Below are 26,235 nucleotides of genomic sequence, written 5' to 3' on the forward strand. Positions count from 1 at the left end.
GCCACATCTTGCCCCCTGCCATTAGCTCTCTCGCACAGAGAAGGCTATTCGCACCGCACTGCAGGTCCAGTGTGCCTAACAGAACCAGGGCTGTCAAGCGATCATTCTTTTTTTTTATTGCGATTGATCTCGGTTACATTTCTCAGTTAATCTTGTTTTAACCCTTTCAGGACCAAGCATGTTTCAGTGGGATGCTCCCCCAGGACAACGTTTTTTGCCTGTATTTGACTCTCTTCCTATAAAGAAATCACTAAAAATCTATTTTACTGTAGCACCCTGGAAATTGTGTCCTTTTTTTTCAGAACACTCTGGGGAATAATAAAGTACTTCAAAACCATACAAACTTAGCATCCCAGCCCCCACCCCCCAAACACACTTTTTTTGTACTGCAAAGTGGGTTTTTTTATCGTGTTTACATGACCGCAGTCCTAGAAGCTCACTTCAGTATGATCATGTTAACATGATCACTGTCCTTAAAGGGTTATTATCATCCAAAAAACAGCCCATCATAAAAACCCTGTTTTATTTCTGGATTCATATTGATGGCCCTTCTACGGTTTTATATTTATTTACACAGAAGTATAAAACAACAACTCCAGCATTTGCTGTTAAATTGTTTAAACCAACTGCTCAATCACAACGGAGTCAGTTTATTACTCACCTTACTGCTTTTCAAATTAAGCTATATACACTACCGGTCAAAAGTTTTAGAACACCCACATTTTTCCAGTTTTTATTGAAATTTAAGCAGTTCAAGTCCAGTGAATAACCTGAAATGGTACAAAAGGTAAGCGGTAAACTGCCAGAGGTTAAAAAAAAAAAGTTTAGGTTACCAAAAACTGAAAAATAATGTACATTTCAGAGTTATACAAAAAGGCCTTTTTCAGGGAACAAGTAATGGGTTAACAACTTACAGCTGTTCTGCAGCAATGGAAGTAAATTAAGCCTTGAAAGTTGATGCTAACAATTCCTACAGGTGTCCCAACTTTTGTTGATTACTTACAAACCCTCTGTCTGTATAAAAGCAGTGTTGGAACAGACTGTGTTACTACACCCTCTTAAGCATTATTTGGACAGTATTGTACTGCAGGAAGTAGTATATTGCTCACATAATGGCGAGAAAAAGGCAATTAACAAAGGAAGACAGACAGACCATTATAACCCTTAAAAGTGTAGGTCTTTCCTTTCGAAAAATTGCAAAGAAAGCCAAGGTGTCAGTGAGTACAGTTTCCTACACCATCAAAAGGCACTTGGAAACTGGAGGAAACTCTGACAGGAAGAGGTCTGGCAGACCCAAAGCCACAACAGAATCAGAAGACAAGTTTCTGAGAGTCAACGCTTGCGTGATAGGCGGCTCACAGGACAACAGCTTCAAGCACAGCTTAACACTGGTCGAAGTAAGCAAGTCTCAGTTTCAACTGTGAAGAGAAGTCTTCGAGCTGCAGGTTTGACAGGTCGAGTGGCAGTAAGAAAGCCATTGCTAAGATGGCAAAATAAGAAAAAGAGGCTTGCCTGGTCCATGAAGCACTGCCAGTGGACTACTGAAGACTGGAAGAAGGTCTTATGGACAGATGAATCAAAATTTGAAATCTTCAGTTCATCACACAGGGTTTTTGTACGCCATCGAGTAGGCGAAAGGATGGTTCCTCGGTGTGTGACACCAACTGTCAAACATGGAGGAGGAAGCGTGATGGTCTGGGGCTCTTTTGCTGGATCCAGAGTCGGCGACTTGCACAGCGTGAGTGGCACCCTGAACCAAAACTGCTACCACAGCATTTTGCAGTGCCATGCAATACCCTCTGGTATACGCCTAGTTGGTCAGGGGTTCATCCTACAGCAAGATAATGACCCAAAACATACCTCCAGGCTATGTCAGAACTACCTTAGAAGAAAAGAACAAGACGGTAGGCTTCAAATCATGGAATGGCCAGCACAGTCTCCAGACTTAAACCCCATCGAGCTGGTTTGGGATGAACTGGACAGAAGGGTGAAAGCAAAGCAAGCTACAAGTGCAACACATTTGTGGGAACTTCTACAACAGTGTTGGGAAGAACTTTCCGAACAATATTTGATTTCCATAGTAGAAAGAATGCCACGAGTGTGTTCGGCTGTTATATCTGCAAAAGGTGGCTACTGAGTCAAAAATTTAGATTAAATTTTGTTAAACAAAACGATTCCATGATTTATTTTTTATCTCCAATTGTTTATTTGTTCTATGCTTTAATTTCAGAGTACATTGAGACATTAAACTGCGTAAATTTCAATAAAAACTGGAAAAATGGAGGTGTTCTAAAACTTTTGACCGGTAGTGTATATTGTCTTACCTTTAAAGGGTACCTTACTCAACTGTTTCTAATTGCCATTTAAAAAAAAAAAAATCTTAAAATGTGGTCTTCAAATAAATGTTTAAGTTGGTAGCGATCCACTTTGCAACAGCATTGGTAATACAGAGTGTCCTACAAAGTAGCCTAGTAAGTATTACAACGTACAAATACATAATAATCCCATGATGGAGCACACTGACATGTAAAGGAATTACTACAAACTCAGTTTATACAGGAATGTCACTCCTAATGTAGACATGGACTGAATGCCAACATCTAACTGAAATACTTACGGGGCTACTTTCAAGTGGGACACCCTGAATCGTACGGACATGATGTAGCTTCATTCATAGGCTTGCAGGGATCCTGAATTTGGAAAAGGTACTGTCGAAACTGGCAGGTTTCATTTGTTGTTCTGTTGTTGCTGCTGCCTGTAGTAGAATAACTGCTAGAAAGTGTATTTTGCGATATGAAGGCGTGTTTACATTACAGGTTGTACAGCAGACTATATGCCTTCTATGACACTGGAACTAACAGATACATGTACTGTAATAGTCCTTCTATCCAATGAACTGTCAAAGTAAAATAAAAAATAATAAAACTTCCCATTCATGTCCTTCACTTTTAGTGCGTTGCTCCATAATGCAGTTCTGTAACTTCCTATTCAAACAACGACTGCACTTATTGCGTTGCATGCACTCGAGTATATTAATAGTGCAGCAGGGAATTACAGTAATTACGGGTCAAGACAGAGGGCAAGTAACGGGGAATAAAAAAAAAAAAAATGTATCTCCCAAAAAAAAAAATACAGCCCTAAACAGAACAAACAACCAACCAATCACAGAACACACAGTCCAGTTGCCATGCACCCTGCAGTTCTGACAGAGCTCTCGGCTGTCAGTGTCGCGTGCAGCAACACAACACAGATGCTCACTGTTAACCCTCAGAGTACTACAGGGCCGATGATCGGCCTACGGAGGTGTGCTGCGTGAGGATTAAAGGGCCGATTATCGGACATAGATCTGCCCTCCCATTTGCTCTTGGTTATTTTTTCATTGGGCAATTTTACCTAGCAACAAACTGTGCCGAGCAATAGCAGAGGGCTTTGGTGTTAATATTAGCCAATTAAAATGGTTGTAAAGCGAACACCTTTTTTTATTGGTTAAAAAGAAAACCCTGTCTCCTAGGCTAGCTGAGAGTTGAGAAATGGCGGATTTAGAGATTGAGTTTTTAAGCGATTCGGACGGAGAATGTTTTGAAGGTTTTACGGCTTCTGAGGCTGATAAAACGTATAATTGGTTGGGACTGTATAGCTATGTGGATAGTGATGACAGCGATTTAAAAGAGGAGGAGTATGGAGAACAGGAGGATGAAGAGGGGGATGAAGAAGAGGAGGAGGATGTGGTGGGAGGTGACAACAGTACAGACGAAGACGTGCCTTTAATTCGGTTGCTGAACAAAAACTTCAGAGTCCCGATTTGGACCCAAGTAACAGAATTGCCAGAACAGAAAACAACATCGAACATAAAGAGGTACACAGAGGTTAGTGGTCCGAGATTTATTCCACGCAGCGCAACCCGGCCTGCTGAATTCTTTGAGCTGTTGTTTTCAACAGAGCTCCAAGAACACATCTGCAACCAGTCCAACATAAACCCATTAGAAATTAACAACAAATACAGGGAAAGAAATGCTAAATCTAAAACGTACGAGAGGCTATTTTCATGGTGGTCGGTGTCTGGCGGTATGACACAAAATAGATTACGTGCTGTTTTAGGATTGTGGCTGAATATGGGGTTAGTGTGGAAGCCTGACATGAAAGAATACTGGAATAATGGAATAATACACGAATAATGTCCCGCGACAAGTTTCTTTTTTGTCTTGCAAACCTGCACTTGAACAACAAAAACCAAAAGTAAAAAGACGAACCTGGTTATGACAGTTTATTCAAAGTGCGACCAGTAGGTGTAGATTTGGCAAACCAGAAGATTTATTCTTATGAGAATGAAAGGCGATCGTACAAGTGGTACATGAAAATATTTTTCAATGTGATCAACAGGTTGGTGCTGAATAGTTCCATCTTTTATCAAGGCACAGTTCAACAGAAACAAATGGAAAGTGTTGTACACTTGCCCCCACTCAGCAGAAGGAATTTTTTAGCCTCACTTGTTGATGACTTCTGCAAATGTGTGTGTGACAATGGGAAAGTTGCTTCGATCCCACAACCAGTGTGTTCTGGATGTAAGATAGAAAAGTTGGGAATAACCACAACGTCTTCTGGCAAGAAACGTCAGTTGGAGAAAGATTGCAGTTTGCAGTGATCACAAAGGAAAGTGAAGAAGAACAACATACAAATGTGCTACCTGTGACAGGGTGTGTGTCGCGAATGCTTTCACACACACAAAAGTGAACTTCCACCCTCAGATTTTTTTTTTTTTTTTTTTTTTTTTTTAAACCAAGTAGAACAATAAATATTACTACACAAAAACAACTGACTTCACCAAACTGGATTTACAAACCACTGAAAAAAAGACTGATTGCAAAAGGACTTTACAGAGAATAAGCTTCCCTGTGCCAATTCAGATGTCTCCACAACTCAAAGTAAGTTACGTGTATTAATAATAATAATAATAATAATACTAATAATAATAATAATAATAATAATAATTAGTAGTAGTAGTTTTGCATATGCTTTTATATTTAATTAATACTTATTTGTGTTGGTATAAAAGTTGAACAATCTTTATATAAAAGAAAAGGCTTTCGAGGGCAAGTACGTTTACTGTGCTGTGCGGTTCTGATCTGTTTGTACAGATAAGATGCGTTGCTTGCAAAATTGAATATATCTTTTGATTCGTTGTTTGTAAACATCTGTGGTTTTTTACATTTTAAAAAGAACATTCCTGGGGATTTATATGTCGTATTTTGAAAGTGTTTATGTGCATGGTTGGTTTTGAAAAGAACTGATGTTTTGATGATAAAAATACAGTTTGTATAACAAAGGTGTCTTTGCCAATGCATATTTCTATATTCAGTCTAAAAATATATCAATAACAGAAAGAACAAAAAACTTCAATGTCTTGCGTTTCTTGTGATATATAGGTTTCATATAATACATACATTTTTGGGTGTAAAATTAAGTAATTTGCTGTGCTATCCCAAGCGCTGTTATTTGTGTGTGACAGTCCTGTGGCGTAGAGCACTCGTCGTGACATAGTACTCTGAGGGTTAAAATAACCCAGGATTTTCATATCACAGTACAGAAGATATGACAGATACAGACAGATATTTTAACCCTTTGCGTCCATTTATTCAGCGCGTCTCAGGCGCGTCAGGTCCAATTTATTTTCACACGCGCAGTTTATTTTAGACGCGCTGTTTAAAAGTATTTTTTTTCACAGTAAAACAGGTTTAACCCTCTGCGGTCCATTGTCGGACCTGGTCCAACATTGCAATTATTCCTATCATCAAAAAAACGGGTTTCTAGTCGTTTTTTCTCCGGAAAAAGCCGAGAAAGCCATTCAATGGCCGAGTGGGAGCGACAGGAGCCGAGACAAGCCGATTAAAAAAAAAAAAAGGCGCATCTCATGATTACTCATACATGCCCCTGGCATTACATAGGGGCGGTCATAAGGAAACAAGCTGACAGAGAATATCACGGACATTTGCAGAGCTTTTTTGAGATGTTATAGTAATAAAATAATGACTTGGATCGCATTATTGAGGAGTTTGGTGATAAAAGGAGTGATCAGGAGATGATTGATCGGTATGTACAACTATTATTTTTTATTTATTAGCATATGTGAAAGCGATAGCGAACGAAAGGGTGGGGCGGGGCTGGAGATGCTTAGCGAGTGCTTTGTTGATATGTAGGGCCTTTTAAACCCGTTTGACTGTGAAAAAAAAATACTTTTAAACAGCGCGTCTAAAATTAACTGCGCGTGTGAAAATAAATTGGACCTGACGCGCACTTAATAAATGGACTGCAAAGGGTTAAAAGGCACTGCATATCAACAGGACACTCAGTACTGCATCTCCAGCACCGCCCCACCCCTCGTTCACTATATTTTTCAAATAACTCTTAATAGTACATACCGATAAATCATCTCTTGATCACTCGTTTTATCACCAAACTCCTCAATCATGCGATCCAAGTTGTTATTTTATTACTATAACATCTAAAAAACCTCTGCAAATGTCTGTGATATTCTTTGAGCGCTGGACGCGGAAGCAGCTATCTTTTTTTATGTCTGTGTTATCTATGTGGTGTCGGGTCTATCAGTATTCATGAGATACGCCCTTTTTTTCCGGCTTCTCTCGGCTCCTTTCGGTCTCACTCGGCCACTGAATGGTTCTCGGCTTTTTCCGGAGAAAAAACGACTAGAGACCTGCTTTTTGCATCTTTTTGATGATGTCGGACAGGGTCCGACATTGGACCGGAAAGGGAAAATTGCGATGTCGGACCAGGTCCGACATAGGACCGCAAAAGGTTAAGGTGTGTCCTTACTAGGGTTGCGTTCTTGGCACCCCATATATACCTCACACGGCACAGTAGATAGATAGATAGACAGACAGATAGATAAATAGATATATATAATAAAAAGGCGTGTTCTTACCAGGGTTGCATTCTTGGCCCCTACACTGGCTCTCTGCACCAGCAGCTTCTTGTCTCCCAGCTGCATCCCGTTCAACCCGGCTATGGCCTGCGAGAGAGAGCAATGAGCCTGGAGAAGAGACAGACACCATCAACACAATACCAACATCACAATCTACACTGATCAATACCGACATTCAACCCAGCTACTGCCTCAGAGAGGGAGCGGTGAGCCTGCAGGAGAAGCAGAGGCATGGGCACTACAATATCAATTGTTTAGGTATATTGTTGAAATGATCAGGAGCCAGGAGTTTTGAGCAGGGTTAGAGACTCGCACTAGCCCTGCTGCACCAAGTCCTGGGTTTCAGAACTTGCCTCAGTTAAGTCTAGTGTGAGTTTCTAGCCCTGCTCAAACTCCTGGCTCTTGTTCATTTCAATAACATAGCCAAACAATTGATATTGTAGTGCTCAAGCCTCCATTTCTCCTCCAATCCTCAGACAATAGCCAGTTTGAATATTGATTAGTATAGATTATGATATTTAGTGTCTGTTTCTCCTCCGTTACCAATTCTACAATTGAAGACCATGTAATAGAAATAGAAAGAAAGCACACACCTAAAATGTGCTAATGAGTTTAGAAGTAATTGCTGAAGGAATATTAGAGACGCAAAAGTTAAACTGTTACCTCCCTCATTTAGAGAGACTGTGTGTAAAGATACTGAACCTCTAGTCCCAAGTTAAATGGTTTGTTGCGCAGTCTTGTGCAGACGAGTTTGTTTTTAAAACGGGGGCGGAGTCTAGCAATAAACCCGAACGTCAAGTTACCGGCGCATACCGTCAGACCTGGGGTCAGCTATGATTACAATTGCAGCGGCATTGCTGGCTGAAATTACAACTACTATTGCAAGGATATTTTGTTCAAATACAATTAGTTTTGTTGCAGTAATTATACTGACAAATACTAAAAAGTAACAAACTACACACATCAACATGTTTCCTGTATTTATTCTAAATAACCAAGCAACAATCACAGGTACAAATACAGAAACAGACTATAAAACTTTTATGCCACTATGCAGTGGATTGTACGTTTATCAACGTATGAAATTCTGAAAAAATCAGTCTGACAAACAGATGTGTAATTAATAAATTATATGGTATAAGTATGCAATAAGGCCTGACCGGTTGTCCGTATACGCTGTATATGCGGACGCCTCCGGCGTTGTGCGGCACGAAGTCGAGTGCCTCCAACCCCTGAGAAGTCCATATATTCAACTTAAAAAACTTTGAACTACACACTAAGTTAAGTTGAGTAAATTGATTTAATTGAAACAAGCAAAAGTAAATATTTGTGTGTTGAATTTTACATTGAAAAGATCCGCCAGGAGGAGGAGTTGAGACGGCACTGAATTCATTTTTTCTGTGAAATGCAAGACGCTGTTTCAGCAGAACGGGGGTAAAAAAAAAAAAAGAAAAAAAAAAGAAGTATCTCTAATTTCAGTAATTTGTTCATGTCTGTGTCGGAGAGGTGTGGATAAACCGCCAAAAAGACAATTTAAGTGACAAAGTAATGGGTGAGTATAACATTTTTTGGGGGGTATTTTTTTCTGTTTTACTATCTTACAGTTCATTTAATTGTTCATCCTAATTGGCATGTCTATACTACTTTTGGGATTTTTTTGTTGGTAATTGGTCAGTTTTAGTTACTATACACTTTAACTGTAAACAAGATGGCTACCAGTGCTTTTAATTCTGTGAGGCAGCACAGTGATTTTGAATAGGTGACAAGGCTCCAACTGTCCGTATCCATCCAATAGGCAGACGGTTGGAACCTTGCTCGACCAATCACACTGCTTGTTTCACATTCCACTGCGGGCCCTGGATTAGAATTACAATTATGACATTGTAATTGCAATTATAAATTTCACAGAGCTCCAATTGTAAACGACCACAGGTCTGCTTACTGTATTTTGTTGATAGAGAATTCTGACAGTTGTATCAAACTACAAACACAAGTGCAATTCACAGGAAAACCGTGTGACTATTAATGGTGTAAGTGGACACTGACAGCACAGCTCATTCAAGAGGTAACACCACTGCAGAAAGTGCAAGGGTCCAACTTGTGTGGAACGTGACTGAATTCTGGGCGAACTGTTTAAGTTGGGCCGGTAATAGCTTCTGCGCTGTGACTATCACATCATGTACTCGCAGGAGGCATATTTGACACGCATACTGACAACGGTTAAATGTTGCCCAGACAGACAGAGAGAGACACTCTCCTCCCCCCTCTTTCACCCGTCACGTACACCGAGGGGTTCTCTCATGCCCAGACAGAGAGACACTCTCCCAAGTTTAGAGTGTCTGTGTGTGGATGGTTACCTGGTCCATGACGTTGACATCCACGTACTCACAGAAGGCGTACCCCTTCGATAGCCCCGTTGCGCTGTCCTTCACCAGGTTAAACGCTTTCAGAGGCCCAAAGGAGGTCAACAGCTCCTTCACCTGAGAAATAAATGTATTTACAAATCTAAAAATCACTGTAATGTGCTGCATTTACAGATTACATGCCCATAAGAAAAGATTAAATTAGAGGGGTTGGGGGGAGACAGAGAGTCCTTTCAATACTAGTACGTTGGTTATTTTGTTGTGTACATATTTATAAATGTTCAATATTCCTGTATATTTACGGCATTATCAATGTTTGTGTGACCTGTCTTGCCAATAAAGAAAATTTGAATTTGAAATAAAATATGGTTCATAATGAAAATGATTTATATTTACATTTCATATAGATTTGCATGTATAACAAAGGCAAACAACCTTGAATAAAAACTGAGTACTCCCATTAGAAGGGGTGTAACGAATCACTGCGTAGTGATTCATCGTGACACTTTCACATGTATTGTACCCTAACAGAGGCATGCATCTCATGAAACACAACATAGCCCATTGCAGTTCACCAAATGGTTCTTGAACAAAGAATAAGTGAGTTTTATAGTTGGTATGAACACACACTCTCCGTCTTTTTATTTGTATCTTAACAACATGGTCCATCATTAAAACACCACTGGACCTTATGAACCCTGACCACCTTCTGGCACCTCCTCAAGACACACCTGTTCAGACAGCATCTGTAAACCTCACCACTCTTGACTATACAGCACCCAATTGTAATAGTACTTGCATAAGCTTGTACTTGCACTGAACTGCTCCATACCTTGCCGTATTCTACTACTGCTCTTAATTATAAACTACTTCCTGTATCGTGTATTTGACTTTACTCTTATAATCAAATCAATCTTTATTTGATATAGCGTCCTTCACAATGAATCGTCGCAAGGCGCGTCACAGGTACTACATAACATTAATCATTGATACTATACCAGCAATAGCAAACATGAAAACATTTAATACAAAAATCAATTAGAATGGAATACAAGGTAAAAACATTACTTAATATTTGTTTCATCTAGAATCGATTATTGTAATGCACTTTTTCTGGTGTCCCAAAACGTGTGGCATCCCGCTTGCAGCTTGTTCAGAATACCGCTGCTAGAATTCTAACTAAAACCAGGAAAAGTGAACATATTGCCCGTTTTGGCCTCTTTACACTGGCTCCCTGTGCAGTATAGAATTGATTTTAAGAGTTTGCTGTTAACTTACAAGGTCAAGAATGGATTAGCACCTAGTTATTTGCAGGAGTTACTGACCCTGTATCTTTCAAACCACACTCTGAGATCACAGGATGCAGGGCTGCTGGTTATTCCTAGGGTTACAAAAGCAACACGGGAGGTAGGGCCTTTTCTTGTAGAACTCCTAAATTATGGAATTCTCTGCCTTTGTTTGTCAGGGAAGCTGGGACCATTACTTGAAGGCTCTCCAGGGCTTGGAATTCAGCGCAGGAATTGCGCATTTTCCAAGTTGCTCCCGCATATATCTGCAACTTTCAGTGCGGGAAAATCCCAGAGATATTTTAAGACACCAAGTTACTGTATTTTTCACCCAATTCAGAATGCCTAAAACAATCTATAAGGAAGTTGGTGTCAGTGACAAAAGCACTATGAGCCGCATTCTGAGTAGTTCTGGTTAAATAAAATAAATAAATAAATAAATAAATAAATAAATAAATATAGATAAATTAGAAAAAGTAGTGCTGGATATTTTAAGTACCACAAGACTTTATTCTCTCGTACGTGATTCTCGGCCACTATCTTTAAGATTATAGAAACTCAGTACACTGCAGTAAGTAAACAGTTTTGAAAAAAAAAAAGACAATATTAAGTCTAGGTGTTTTGCAAGCGGTGACTTTGCTTTAACTCTTAAAACTCAGCCACATTCATTTTGGGGCGCAAGGGCACCGAAGGTTACGCACATATTACCCAGGCACCATAAAAGCCAGCTACCTGGTTCATGGCTTGTTTAAAAGTACAGACTCTGTATTCAGTGTGTGTGTATGCGGTACTCCTAGCCTGAACTACGATCGCCTGAAGTTAAGCCTCTCGTTAAATAACGTTAACGGCCAGCAGTTTTTTCTGAGTTTGTTCTATATTTAAAATGGCATCTCTCAACAAAGGAAGCCATGTTTGGAAGTATTTTGAGGAACCGGACGAGAAAACCGTGGTACGTAAATAATTATGCCAAACAAAATTGCCGTACCACAAAAACACAAGTTCAATGCTTCATAGTTTGAAATGAAAACATTCAGAATTATTGTGGATGGAGTTACTGATGGCAATAAAAAGCAAACAACCATAACATTTGCTATTGATTTGGCTGAACATTGGACGTGATCACGTTATCCCCTGAGGACAGTGCGTGTGAATTGTGAATGCAGCAGTTTTGAAATTGTGTTAGATTATCCCAATACTGTGCCGACCCATAAAACAATAACAGCGAGGCTGGAAAAAAAATCTTAAAGAAAATCGTGCTGCAGCTGTTCATACAAAACTTTCAAAGGGAGAAAAAGCTGCAATTACCAGAGACTCGTGGACCCCATTCCCCAATCTTCCCATAGGTGGAAGGCTTTTATCACTTGAAATTGTTCTGTAAGCTTTTGGACCGAATGTCCGTTTATATTTAGTACAGTTTTTATTTGTATGTTGGAACTACTGCACTAAAGTAAAAGGTCCACTGGAGACAAGTTCAAACAGGTTGGCCAGGCATCTCTTTTTACAATTTAATGTTAAATTGTGTGGATACATGAATTTGAATACATCGCGTTATTTAGTAATACTTGACCATATACAATTAACTGCACAAGAAGGCAAACATTGTATTAATTACTTAACCCTTTGCGGTCCTATGTCGGAGCTGGTCCAACATTGCAATTATTCCTATCTGGTCCATTGTCGGACCCAGTCCGACATCATCAAAAAAACGCAAAAAATGGGTTTCTAGTCATTTTTCTCCGGAAAAAGCTGAGAAAGCCATTAAATGGCCGAGTGGGAGCGACAGGAGCAGAGACAGGTCGAAAAATTAAGAAAAAAAAAAAGGGCGCATCTCATGAATACTCATACATCGGATAGGGGCGGTCATAAGGAAACAAGCTGGCTGTTACTGAATCAGCGCACAGAGAATATCATGGACATTTGCACAGCTTTTTTGAGATGTTATAGTAATAAAATAATGACTTGGATCGCATTATTGAGGAGTTTGGTGATAAAAGGAGTGATCAGGAGATGATTGATCGGTATGTACAACTATTATTTATTTATTAGCATATGTGAAAGCTGTAGCGAACGAAAGGGTGGGGCGGGGCTGGAGATGCCTGGCGAGTGCTTTGTTGATATGCAGGGCCTTTTAAACCCATTTGACTGTGGAAACAAATACTTTTAAACAGCGCGTCTAAAATTAACTGCGCGTGGTGAAAATAAATTGGACCTGACACGCACTTAATAAATGGACTGCAAAGGGTTAATACATTACTTGATTGTGTGTTCATTTGGCATTTAAAATAGGTCTTGTGGCAATGTTTGGGAGGTTTATGTACACTAGTACAGTATGTAGAGGAGAGTGGCGTTTGATTCGAGTACTCGGAAATTTAATGCTCAAGTACTCGTCTCGAGCAACAATAGATCTCAAATCCCACCGCTACTATCAAAGACCACAAACACTTAAATCTCGGAGGCAGAATACCAGTCACAGTGCTCTTTAAAATTCCAAAATATTGTGCTATTTTATCCCTGGTAATTATCTTTTCCAGAAGTATTTCCAACTTTTTTTCAATTGTAAGCACGTTGTAAGCTTTCGCACTGTACAGTGGGTGATGCTCGTCTTTTTTTTTTTTTTAACCATTTAATTTGGGGTAAACTTACTTACAACAAAAATTAAAACTACAAAAAACATAATAGGTTCCTGTTTTGTTGTTGTTAAATTAACCTTTAAGAAACACACTATTCTAAAAACATTATGCTATCCGAAAATGCGTTCAATATGTATATAGTATAAAGTTCTATCTTCACTAGCAACTTTGATTACAACCATAAATATAAACATTTCAATATATACTTTGTGTACGTGTTTTGTTTTTTTTGTTGTTTTTTTTTAAACTTTGTAGTTAAGTCTTTGCGATGTTAAAACATGATTTGCTTAGAAAATACTAACCGTGGCTGTCAGTATCAGAATGTAATATAAAGTGTGTGTGTGTATGTACATATGGTTTAAACGCCGACATTGCAAAGAGTTTAAACGTTCACAAAAATTTACCAAAAGCACATCCCTAATAAATAAATAAATGGAAACAGGCAGCCGATTCCATAATTAGGGAGCCCTAAAGCGAAATGCTCTACCGCCTGTGTTCTTTTTTTTTTTAAACCTTTGGGACAGGAAGCAATCCAGCATCCAGGGATTGCAGTGGACGTCTAGGTGTATATGGAATTAAAATATCATTTAACCCTCTGCGTCCTACGTCGGACCAGGTCCGACATTACAATTTTTCCTTTCCGGTACGATGTCGGACTCTGTCCGACATCAAAGAGACGTCAAGCACAGGTCTCTAGTCATTTTTTTCACCAGAAAAAGCAGAGAAAACATTTCAATGGCCGAGTGAGACCAATAGAGGAGCCGGAAAAAATAAATAAAAAGGGCCGGATCTGAGCAATACACACAGCCCCGGCACCACAGAGGTAACACGGACATAAACAAACAAGATAGCTGCTTCCACATCCAGCGCTCAAAGAATATCACAGACATTTGCAGAGCTTTTTGAGATGTTATAGTAATTAAATAATGACTTGGAGTATAATGAGGAGTTTGGTGATAAAACGAGTGATCAGGAGATGAAGAGGTATGTGAAAAATACAGCAAACAAGGGGTGGTGCGGGGCTGGAGATGCAGTACTGAGTGTCCTGTTGATATGCAGTGCCTTTTTTACTGTGAAAAAAATACTTTTAAAACAGCGAGTGTAAAATAAACAGCGTGTGTGGAAATAAATTGGACCCGACGTGCCTGAGAGACGCTGAATAAATGGACCGCTAAGGGTTAAATATGAAGGAGCCAAGCCGTTTAATGCTTTGTAGGTAATAAGCATGACCTTAAAAATCGACCCTAAACCATAATCTGATCAAGTCTTCTACTACTTGTTAAAACCCAGGCAGTAGCGTTTTGCACAAGCTGCAATTGGGATAACACATCTAGGAATACCAGAAAACAGAGCATTGCAATAATCCAGTCTGGATGTTATGAAAGCATGCATCAGTCTCTCTGCATCTTCCATGGAAAGAAAGCATCTTAGTTTAGTGATTTCTTAAATGAAAAAAAAATCACATGTACCGAGATAACGATTGTATTGTTTGATAAGTGTATTGTGACACCCCTTCCCATGAGTTGTGTAAAATGTTTGGCAGGTACGGACACAGACGCGTAGCGGGTGTTAGGCGTGTCTGTTGGGTGAGAGACGGCTCTGTCACACTGACCTGGTCATCGTTGAGATAGTTCGGCAGGCCTCCGATGAACAGCTTGTGAGCAGAGTCAGGGACTACAGTGGACACCACGCCTGGAGAGGGAGATTAGAGGGGTTAGTTTATTCATACTGCATTTTCATACTTAAAAATAAAACAAAACACACATGTATACACTGGGGTTCAGGCTCAGATAGACGCACACTCTCCCTCTCATGATCACACACTTTCAGACAGGCTCTCATTTCATGCCAGGGACATACAGACCTGCCTCCCTCCCCCCTCTCACCTGGCATGTATACATAAGGGTTATCCCTCATGCCCCAGAAAGAGAGACAGACACTCACCCACCCTCACACCGTCCTGGCATGTACACAGAGGGTCTCTCTCATGCCCAGACAGACCGAGAGAGACACTCTCCTACACCCCCCCACCCCTCCCCTTTCTCACCTGGCACATACACCGAGGGGTTCTCGCTCATGCCCGGGAGGGGCTGGTAGTCGTGGGGGCGTCTGATTTTGAGGCTCTGTCCCTGGAAGATGATGCCATCAAACGCCATGGCTTGAGTCGTCTCGTCAACTGAGCGGAACTGAAGGGGTTAAAACAAAATAGAAAACAAGGGGGGAAAAAAAACATCAGATACAGAAATACCAAAATAAAAAGCGATTATTGGATTATTGGGATGGAGTGCTCTACAGAAGTCAGGTGCTGACAATCAGATGAGGGTCACTGGTGTTGATCGGGTTCATTTTCCATTCAGAGTGAAACGAGGGAAGAAACAGCTGCTTTGGTTTTAATTTAGGAAAGCAAAATTCTTGCCCTGCCTGATTTGGGTTCTAAATTATATTCTATTTTTTTTTTTTTACCTCTAGGAAAGCAAAGTTCTTGTCCTGGTTGATTTGCACAGCCAGGACTGGGTTCCCTGGTGCCTGAGTCAAGCCTCCCAGTCTCATCTGAGCATTGAAGAAATCCATCATCGCTTCCTACAGGGAACAGAAATACATCATTAAACATAGAACAACAACATATTCAGACCATATTATACTTAACATGCTGTTACCATATTCTGAACATTATATATTGTTCATTAGAATAAATGAATTGTCATGCTCGTGAAGCACTATATAAAAAAAAAAGAAAAAATTATGTTCAATGACAAACTACAAATCTTTGGTGTGTTCCAGTGGAAACGTTTGTCATTGAAAAATACAATTAATAAAACCCGAAAAACAGAAGCCCCAATTATAATAATTCTTAGTTACTATGATTCTTGTTCTCATCTCAGTGATGCTGAAGGGAATGTTCGTACAGTGTGGTTTTGAATACAGTTATTGATGATGATTATAATGATTATTGATTTACGCTCGCTCTTTCTCTCACCTCAGTGATGCCGAAAGGGATGTTCCCCACGTAGAGGCGGCGCGCCTGCCTGGTCATCTGGCTCCCCACCACAGGGACAGGAGTCGGGGTGACTGCCAGCCCGTCGGGGGTCATCGTGGGGAGCAGGGCTGTGGCAGGGATCTGACCAGCGGCTAGAGAGAGAGAGAGAGAGAGAGAGAGAGAGAGAGAGAGAGAGAGAGAGAGAGAGTTTGCACTTCACTCAGAACTATCAAAAACACTCACCATAGTGCACAGGGTATTTATTCTGCACTGCATTGGAGTGATGATGAGACTGATCGTGTATTTTCCCTTGCACTGCACTGGAGCTGTGTGTTCAAAGGAGACACACAGACGTGTATTTACCCTGCATTGCCTTGTACTGCAAGGGGGTGATGTGTTCGAAACCCGGCGGAGGCACATCCCAGTACTTTCTCACTTTCTTCTTTTTCTCACGTGGAGGAGAGCGACTGCTGAGAGAAAGAGGGAGGGAAAGGAAAAGAGCAAAAAGGTTATTTTTGTAAAGCAGGGCTCCAGACCTCCAGAGCAATAGCTCTAAGGCCAAAAAATATGGTTACCAAATCGAATTGTTGGGTGTCACTTCAGGAGCAAGTTGGGTGCTATCATATTCAACTGCTTAATACAACAAAAACGTATTACACTAAAGCGATACTAAAACAGTAACTTAGTTTGTACTCACTTGTTTATTTCCTCATTCTGCTCAGTGGTTAACTTATGCAGCTGTTGACTGCAATGAAAACAACATGTTTATACTTCAGATATTTTGCAAGCACATTGTCATATATTTTAGATATTTCCAAACCATTCTTTTTCATAAGCAGTGAATGGCAGGTTTTCTACTGCAATCAAGTCAGCTGCATTAAATTTCATTTTTAATTCCGAGTTATTTTTTCTCAGCAGTTACTTCAGTAGCACATTGCTCTGGCTACCGCTGTCAGGGAAGGTGCACACTTCCTAGTTACAGTCCTAAGTATTTATTCACTTTCTGCTTTCACTGTTCAGCTGACCCTGCTTTAGTACAAAACGCACAATACATTGAATGTTTTTAATTAGGGTAGCGTCTTGAATTGCTGTGCCTGCTTCTTTGGCTGAAGAGATATCAGCTCATCATCCAACACAGCAAGCTGCCGCACAACAATCGTCAATTCCTGATGGAATTGAATCTATTATATCTTGGATAGTTGTGGCAGCTAAAGAAGATGCAACAGAAAAAAAAAACATTGTTCATGTTGCCTCAAAACTCTATTTAGGCATCATATGATCTTACTGGCTAAAGACAATATTGGTTTATTGGAATTCACAAAGACAACGTTTTTCTGTTTGGTAACATTTTAGTTTTTTGAGCCTTTGTTGCGTTTCAGCCCTTCATTAAATTATTTTCTTTAAGTTTTTAGGGCAATTTGTTAATGGCATGTGTGCAACATACAACCCTTTGTGCATTTTTTATTTCTGTTTTTCTTGAATACAACTACTCATTTCAAGGTACATTTCTACACGACAGTACTGACACAGGTTTGGTCACCATCACTCCTTTTGCACTTCAGTTTAACGTGATATGCCAGCCCCCGCCTCTTTTTACAAACCAACATCACAGTACATATTGCCATGTTTTTAAAAGGGAGAGGCAGCATTTTTGGGGTCCAGGCACCAGTGGCAGTTGTGACCACTATAGTCTCAGTCTGGTCCTGTAAAGCCAACCAGATGGATTTCAAGGATGGCAATAAGACTCGCGCTGCAGAGCAGTTTGATCCGTCCCTGGTTTTACTAAGAATTTAAAAAGACACCTGAGCTTGTTACCTATACATTGTGTGGCTAATCAAGCTTGTAGTAAAACCTGGAATGGGTAAAACTTATGCAACAGGAGTCACATTTCCATCGCTGGAGAGGGCGGGAGACCTACCAAAACGGACAGTCTATACTATGTCACTATTCCTGTGGGAGTTCAGCATAAATTGACTTCAACTAATCAGAGGTCGCGTAACGCAAAATAAATCCAATGGACGGAAAAATATTTTGTCTTGCGTTCACGGGACGCACAGAATAGGAAAGTGACGCAGACATGCATATTCACGGTGATCATTACACTGCAGCAAAATGACCGTAAAATACTTGCACTGATTAAGGTACACTCCAGTCCTGTAGGTTGTAGCAGTAAGCCTCATATTTGTCTTAGGCAGAAATATTAAGGATGTTTACTTTTAGGCCCTATCCACACTACATAACCGATCTCGAGAACCGTTTTCATTAATGCAGCTCAAAGTGTCCACACTGAAGTACGGTGTCATGTTTTACAATTAAAATAGTTCAGTTACAGTTCCTAGCAGCGCAATGAACAGTGGAAATGAATTAGTGCTGGGACAAATATCCGAACGAGTATTTTTTGATATGTATTCAAATACAAAATTCAGATGCTTATATTCGCTAGAAATTACAAAAAAACCTTGCACTTATTTACCGTCTCGCCAAAAGTTGTGTTACAGTTTCAAACATGGCAAATGAAAAAGAGCTCTGTGTGATATGCAAGATTAATATATATATATAAAACAGACCAACACAGCAGCTCTTGAGCCTCTATTTAAAGGTTTTAAGAGAGTAAAAAGTAAACAAACCAGATTATGTGTGTGCAAGCATAGTTCTCTCTATGGAAAGCTATTGGGTCAAAAAAGCATTGTGCTGCTTTTGCATGAATGAGAATCTCATGACACAAAAAAAAGACAAGCACGACATTCTGAAATGCCTCGCTTACAGTGCCCAACTTGCTGTAAATGTGTAGTGACTTTTATATAGATTGTACATATTATATATTTTTTGTTGCAACTTTGTTACGTGGAACGTAATAAAGGAGAACCAAAACGGTGAGTCTTTTTCCCCTTCATTTTACAACACCATTTCCATGTTTGTTTTATTGAAGTGTTTACAGTTAAATTTCAGTTTGTTTGGTTTCGTTCAGCTACAATAAGGCACAAGTAAACCTCATGTTATTACTTCTATGAAAACATGTCTATGGCTACCGTTTACTGTGAAGAAATGGCAAGGAATTAAATAAATAAAAAATAAAAAAATTAAGCAGAAGTCGCACTAGCCTTTAAAAGTGTATTTGTAAAAAGCATACCATCTCAAAATCTGCCTTTTCAAACATAACATCTTCATATTGCATCAGTTATATTTTTTCCCAATGTAGCTATTTCACATTAACAAAGTTAACATGCAAAACAGTACACAGTATAAATAATATAGTATAAATAGACAAAGACAAGCTTACCATGAAACATTTTATTTTGAAAATCCTCCGTTTATGACGTAAAAATCAGTGTTATAGAACATGTACCAATGTCTCTGGGGGTAGCTGTCAACATCATAACTATTTACAGTTTAGCGGTTTAAAAGTTTAAAAATTCTAAAAAATGACTTGTGCTCTTTCCAAATCAGTCTTAATTCTCAGGAGCTTTCATTGAAATGATCATGTTTTAGATGATCCAGAGTTTGCTGGTCTGCACTCTGTTCTGCTGGTACACAAGATACAAATATCGCAATTGCAATTGTTGAAAGTTTTGTGAAAGCAGGAAAGATGGCCGAATAGTTCTCAATAAAAACCCTGCCGGCCTCATCCATGGCCTTAAAACCATGATTTTTGCGCATGTGTTTTACTTGTCCAAATTCCAAATGCTCCGATACAGATTACTGAGTCGCTCTAATATCAGGGACGTGCGCAGTGCTACATGGGATACCGAGACCTCTGCAGCTTTTTTTTTTTTTTTTTTTTTTTTAAGAGGATGGGGAGCAGTGGAACCATTTTTACACGTAGCATTGCATAAAACCACTTCGTAATATAAACAAAATTACTGGATATGGATAAAAAGGGGATCTGTACTAATGTACTATTTATTTCGGGAATAAACAAAACAACGTTTAACTTACTGCTATTTGGCATCCATTGTTTTGTAGTTAATGCACTGGGGTAAAGTAAGGCCTATAAAACATATTCTTTACTCCTGTGATATTTTTCTACTTTGACTTGTTACTGTAACGTCTTGCTGTAAAACACAAACACCCCCTGCTGCCTGCAGTCTCAGCCTGTGCTCCGAGCAATATAATGGCTTTTGTTACTTTTTGAAAACTAACGAATATCCGAACGAATATTTAAGTTACGAGCGAATATCCGAACATGAAAATCCCATGTTCGTCCCAGCACTAAAATTAATGATAGTATCCCACCATGCACTGTATTTTATTTTAAAATAATGTGTTACACCCCATATTACAGAGGTCCATTTTGCTATGAAATAAGTATTGCGGAAAAAGTAAATGCGCACAAACAAGTAGGGCATGAAGTTTTTGCGTTTTATTTTTAATCTGGTGATGTCCCTTTAAACAAATTTTGCTGATTCTGTTTCATAATTACTCAGAAAAAGCTGTTAATTACAAAACAAACTCTGCTTTTACCTCCCTTTAATTTTATTTCAAACAGGGCTGACAAATTACATTAATTGTTCATCCTCGATCCTACTTTTAATTTGCATTTCATTTTTGCAGTCGCCCATTTTAACGTTGTGCTTTTGTTATTTTCCCCACTAGTTTAACAGTGATGTCCGAACAGTTGTTTTTTTTTTTTGTTTTTTTTTAATTTAGTTGTTGCCAATTAGTTTTTATTATTTTCTCCCCAATTTGAAATGCCCAATTATTTTTAGGCTCAGCTCACCGCTACCACCCCTGCACTGACTCGGGAGGGGCGAAGATGAACACACGCTGTCCTCTGAAGCGTGTGCCGTCAGCCGCCCGCTTCTTTACACTCTACAGACTCACCGTGCAGCCACCCAAGAGCTACAGCGTCGGAGGACAACGCAGCTCTGGGCAGCTTACAGGCAAGCCCGCAGGCGCCCGGCCAGACTACAGGGGTCGCCGGTGCGCGGTGAGCCGAGGACACCCTGGCCGACATAACCCTCCCTCCCCCCAGACGACGCTCGGCCAATTGAGCACCGCCCCCTGGGAGCTCCCGTCCACGGTCGGCTGTGGAATATCCTGGACTCGAACCGGTAACGTCCAGGCTATAGAGCGCATTCTGCACTCTAGCGAGTGCTTTTAGTGGATGCGCCACTCGGGAGCCCCCCTAACAGATTTTTTTTAAGCATAAAAATTAATACCCAGTGTGGAGTTTACACAGATAGCAAGTCAGCATCTTCAGGGGATTCTCATGAAGATCACCCATCCGCACCTCAGCCATATACTCCTGACTGTATGAGTACTACAGTGACTGAAGCAGTAGTAATGCCAAAAAACGCAAACGAAAAATACGTTCTTATAATTTTGAATGGAAGATGAAGTCCGTGGCTTGTTTATCGAGACGACAAGATGTACTGTGGTGTGTATGAAAGAGCTGCCTAAAATATTTATGAAAAATAGTCATCAATATGGCAAAATTGTTTATTACTGTGTTCAAAATTAAACCATATTTTTCCCCTTAATATTCAGACTGTGAATGGTTGTTTCTGAGTAAGCTACAGGGCTGCCCCTTAGAGAGAGTTGAAATGTCACAGCACACAATGCCCAAGAAAGAGTTCAGAAAGATAGAAGGAAAAACACTTAACTACAATTTTCAAAAAGATGTTAACCAGTCTGAATTATTTAGCTTGAGCAATGATGGTTCGTTTTGGAGAAAATGTGCATTTATTTTCAACAGATTAGGATGGGACCAGGGGAATAAACATTAGAAAGCTACACTGGACACCCTGCATTGTGCAAAACAAAGTTGCAAAGTAATAAGGTGTAAGTATTGATTCATCATTATTATAAGACTGCAATCCTACTTTTTGGTTTAAAAAATAAATTAGCAAGTGCTGTCTGTTTATGAAGATCACAAGCGGGGGTATAGGAACACACAATCTGTGTTTGGAATGTGATCAGCCGATTAGCAGCAGGTAACAATTAAGATTGTCTTTGCTGTGTGTGTCATGCACTTAACTTTCAACAGTGAAGAAGTACTTTAAGAAAGACTGCTGTACAGAGTGGGAAAGATAACACCTTTCGAAACTAAATGTATACTAAACCTCGATAACAATCCCATTTTAATTTTATGTAAAGACTTAAGTACTATACTGCAGTCTATGCACCGCATGGGGAAAAATAAGCGGGCGCTCAGCACCCTCGTATATATAGCTGTTCCCAAGGCATTGTTATTGTAAAAAAAAGGTAGTTCCATAAACAGGAGAGAGTTCATTTTTAATGGAATAGGCAGTTAATTTTATTAAACTGTCCGCATACAAGCAGCCATGTGCAACTTATTTATTTATTTATTAACCTAGCTTGATTATCTTAAGAGCAGATTTGCCACACAAGTAAAGAAAACAAATGCTTCCAGGTAACGTTAGCAATTGTGTTTTGTTATATTAATACATTTGGTGGCTTTTTTTCTCAAATTAAATGTTTAAATAAAAGTACATAATTTAATATACAAATTACAATAGGTCTATTTTTAAACTCACGTTTGTTATGGGAACCCACCAGAAATTTAAACTTGGCGCATATATGGTCTGGTTTTTTTTTCTTCTAAACTCAAGACTGGTGGCTGTCATGCTGTTGAAGTATAAATTTGATAAATTACAAGAATTTTAAATATTTTATTTATTCGTAAGATAATCGATCAATGTCATTATCGTCCAACCCTAGCGTGTATAGTGTTTGTATTGTTGTAAATACCTGTTTTGTGTTATTAACCTCCTGCTGCAGTCCCTGCGTCTGTGTAGGTGTTGTGCAACCGCATTCTGGAGCGTTGTGAGGCAGTGTAGGATTACATTCTGCGGCGGGGATCTTTGTGCTTGTGTAGCAGTGTTGTGTATGCAGTGTAGTTGTGTAGTGTAGCTGCGCTGTGTGTTTGTCTGGCTGCATTGTGTGCTTGTGTAGCCGTCTCGTTACCTCCTCCGGCGGCGATCCTTGCTGCCGCTGCGTCTCTCTCGGCTCCGCCTCTCCCGGCTCTTCGTCACCGTTGGCGTTGGCGTCGGCGTCTTCTTCTCGTCGCTGCGGCTTCGCAGGGGGCTGGGACGCCGGTGACGGTTCTCCTTGTCACGCTCTTCAAGCACGGAGAGAGAACAACACGGTCAGCAGGAAAACATTCTGACAGCAGAGTACGTATTCATGAAACACACGCTTACTCCGCACCCAACAATCACCTGGTGGACTACAATAACCTATGGATAGGAACGACAAATAGATACATACAGTGCCCCAGACAAGCTGCATACTAGGTCTTTAACACACTGAAAAAATATCAATACTTTATGATATTTAAATGTAATGTTTAAAGAACACACAGCAATTGTGCTGTGTACTTCATTGGTCAATTACTTATAACTGCACGCAGTATCTGGAGAACTGCTAGAAACACGTGACCAGTAAGTTTGCGTTTAATCCATTCATTTGCACTGCATGTTTGTGACTGGTGAATAAGCGGCGCCGTCTAGGGTCTCCCTCAACCTAACAATCTACCTGTCAACCGAATGTTTGGAAGGTAAATCTATATAATACAATATAGTGTGTTTGGAGAGAGTCAGGATGCTTTATTGTTATAGTAGGGCAATTAATAAGGATACAATATCGGGTTTATTTTTATTTGCATAAGGATTACGGTTACTTTTGTGTAAATTATCTGCAGCGCTAGAACTAAAAACATAAAATCTGTTTATTTGCTTCGCGGCCATATTGTGGTCAATAAAGCAAATTGTTTTTATTTTAGACCTCGTTTTTGTACAGTAGTTCAAAGTAACATTACAGTTAATGTAAGACTACAGTTATTATTTCTTTCTTAGCAGACGCCCTTATCCAGGGCGACTTACAATTGTTACAAGATATCACATTATACATTATTTCACATTATACAGATATCACATTATTTTACATACAATTACCCATTTATACAGTTGGGTTTTTACTGGAGCAATCTAGGTAAAGTACCTTGCTCAAGGGTACAATGCATACAGTTAATGCATACCCCACTAGCTATCTTAAATATGTATTTAAACTACTCATGACTAATGTAATGTTGTACTATACTCACATATTGTTTAAACTGGAGAGTAAATTACTCAATGACCCCAAAGCTTATCTGATGAGCTGGATATATATGTCAATCCTATTCATTCTGCTCTTTGATCTCTGTGTGCTGCTTAAGTTTGAACCACACATGTATTATTGTGTTATTCGTCCATTGTGGTTGTTTTTTGTTTTCTAGAACTCCTTGTAACCTTGGTCTCAATTGGGAAATCTGCTGGTTAATTTTTTTCTGCTTTTGGTCTTGTATAAGTACACAAATTGTACAAACATTTCCCAATGAATCGCTACACCCCTGAAAGCGCACACAAGAGTTATGCTCAATAACTGATGAATGGCCGACTTCTATACAAATGGAGTAAAAAAATAACACTAATACAGCACTAAAATTGGTATGCTGTTCATTGCACATGTAAAAACTCCTCTAACTGCAATAAAACTACCATTTCTGATTTAAAAATGCTACTGCGCTAGCGAATAATTATATAGTGTATTTGTCTTTACACCCAATCTGCACCGTACTGTTGTTTTTTTAGTTGGCTTTTAAACGATTATTTCAGCGTTTGCCGACAAATTTCACGCTGACATTGTGCCTGGCGCCTCCTCTGATGCAGGCCGGCCCTGTAGTGCTGCTGGTACACAAACCAGCGTGGTGCTGGGAACTCAAAACAATGAAACGAGGCTTAACTACGCCGTGTTCGCCACAAATAAACACGCCGCAGTCTTAAACACACTCCGTTTTACTTTTAACCTGTTTTTTTAGAAGACAGGTGTCGTTGTTTCTGAAAACATACCTTGTTTGTTCTCGTTCAGCTGTCTCTCAAATTCGTCGAATTCCGACATTTTAATTTTGTTTTCTCCTCCGATCGTTCGAATAAATCCCCCGTAAGAAAGACGACTGAGCCGTCGAAATGTCTCTTTTATTGTGTCCTGGTGCTTTATTGTGTCGTTTATAAGCGTTTGTTTCGCGTATTTTCTTTTAAAAATATATATAAATGCTTTGTATTTTCTTTAATTTGTTTCTCGTTCGACTCAAGGAGGCCCAGCTCTCTGTCTCGCGCCGCCGCCACAGGAAACAAGCCCCCTCACCCTCTGCGCGCAGCCAAGGAGAGGAGCGTGCGAGAGAGAGCGCGTCCCCTCCCGCCGCCCAAGAGGAGTGAGAAGCGCAGCGGCCACTATCAGCCTGGCGGGGAATTGCAACAGTATTAGGGCTAACATGATTCCATGTATACTCCAGGGGCCGGTTGTACTAAAGCCCGCTGCACACAGCCCGACTCAAGCCATCCCAACTCATCTCAGTTGTGCTCAGTTTTGTTTTGACGTCACAATTGAGTTTTTCCCGACTGGGTGTCGCACACTGCTAAGACTTAATTACTGACCACAACGATACACTGGTGATTTACTATGCATGTACAGTTAATTAATACTGCCCTGTACACATTTTTTGTATAAACTTACACCGTGCAAACGTTTCAGGCAGCGTTTGGCTTTTTGTATAGTTTGTCTACTACACTTTAGCCTGTTGCAGATAAAATCCAACCTGTTTTTTTATTTGACTTTGGCGTTTTTTCTCAGCGTGTGGATCTAGGGGCTTGTGATTCATTATTATTATTTATTTCTTCGCAGACGCCCTTATCCAGGGCGACTTACAATTGTTACAAGATATCACATTATTTTTACATACAATTACATTGTTTTGTACACATTATTTTTACATACAATTACCCATTTGTACAGTTGGGTTTTTACTGGAGCAATCGAGGTAAAGTACCTTGCTCAAGGGTACAACAGCAGTGTCCCCCACCTGGGATTGAACCCACGACCCTCTGGTCAAGAGTCCAGAGCCCTAACCACTACGCCACACTGCTGCCCTTATTTGATTTGTGACCTATTGGAGATCGACGCACTGGTTACTTCTGTTTTAGCGCAGTAAGAAAATATAGGCTGCCAGTAGATTGATAATGAACAGGTAAACTGATAATTT

General features: G+C 39.8%; 1 protein-coding gene across 7 annotated transcripts in view; it reads right to left on the minus strand.

Annotated features, from left to right (window-relative positions):
• LOC117410107 (splicing factor U2AF 65 kDa subunit) overlaps positions 1-25,370 on the minus strand; it is a 39,093-nt gene extending 13,723 nt beyond the window's left edge. Inside the window, exons 1-10 of one of the 7 annotated variants that reach the window (XM_059018440.1) lie at positions 25,046-25,370; positions 23,121-23,274; positions 16,891-16,938; positions 16,557-16,660; positions 16,194-16,345; positions 15,680-15,796; positions 15,264-15,402; positions 14,829-14,908; positions 9,295-9,417; positions 6,938-7,045 (exon numbers count right to left, since the gene is read on the minus strand). In XM_059018440.1, the coding sequence (XP_058874423.1) occupies positions 6,938-7,045; positions 9,295-9,417; positions 14,829-14,908; positions 15,264-15,402; positions 15,680-15,796; positions 16,194-16,345; positions 16,557-16,660; positions 16,891-16,938; positions 23,121-23,274; positions 25,046-25,094 (1,074 nt within the window). In that variant the 5' untranslated portion in view covers positions 25,095-25,370. Of the gene's footprint in view, positions 1-6,937; positions 7,046-9,294; positions 9,418-14,828; positions 14,909-15,263; positions 15,403-15,679; positions 15,797-16,193; positions 16,346-16,556; positions 16,664-16,890; positions 16,939-23,120; positions 23,275-25,045 lie in introns of all 7 variants that reach the window. The other 6 variants (XM_059018441.1, XM_059018439.1, XM_059018445.1 and 3 more) reach the window with 6 other exon arrangements.
• Positions 25,371-26,235: the final 865 nt, after the last annotated feature.

This window comes from Acipenser ruthenus, chromosome 59 (assembly GCF_902713425.1).
Source record: "Acipenser ruthenus chromosome 59, fAciRut3.2 maternal haplotype, whole genome shotgun sequence".
In the NCBI taxonomy this organism is placed as follows: Eukaryota; Metazoa; Chordata; class Actinopteri; order Acipenseriformes; family Acipenseridae; genus Acipenser; species Acipenser ruthenus.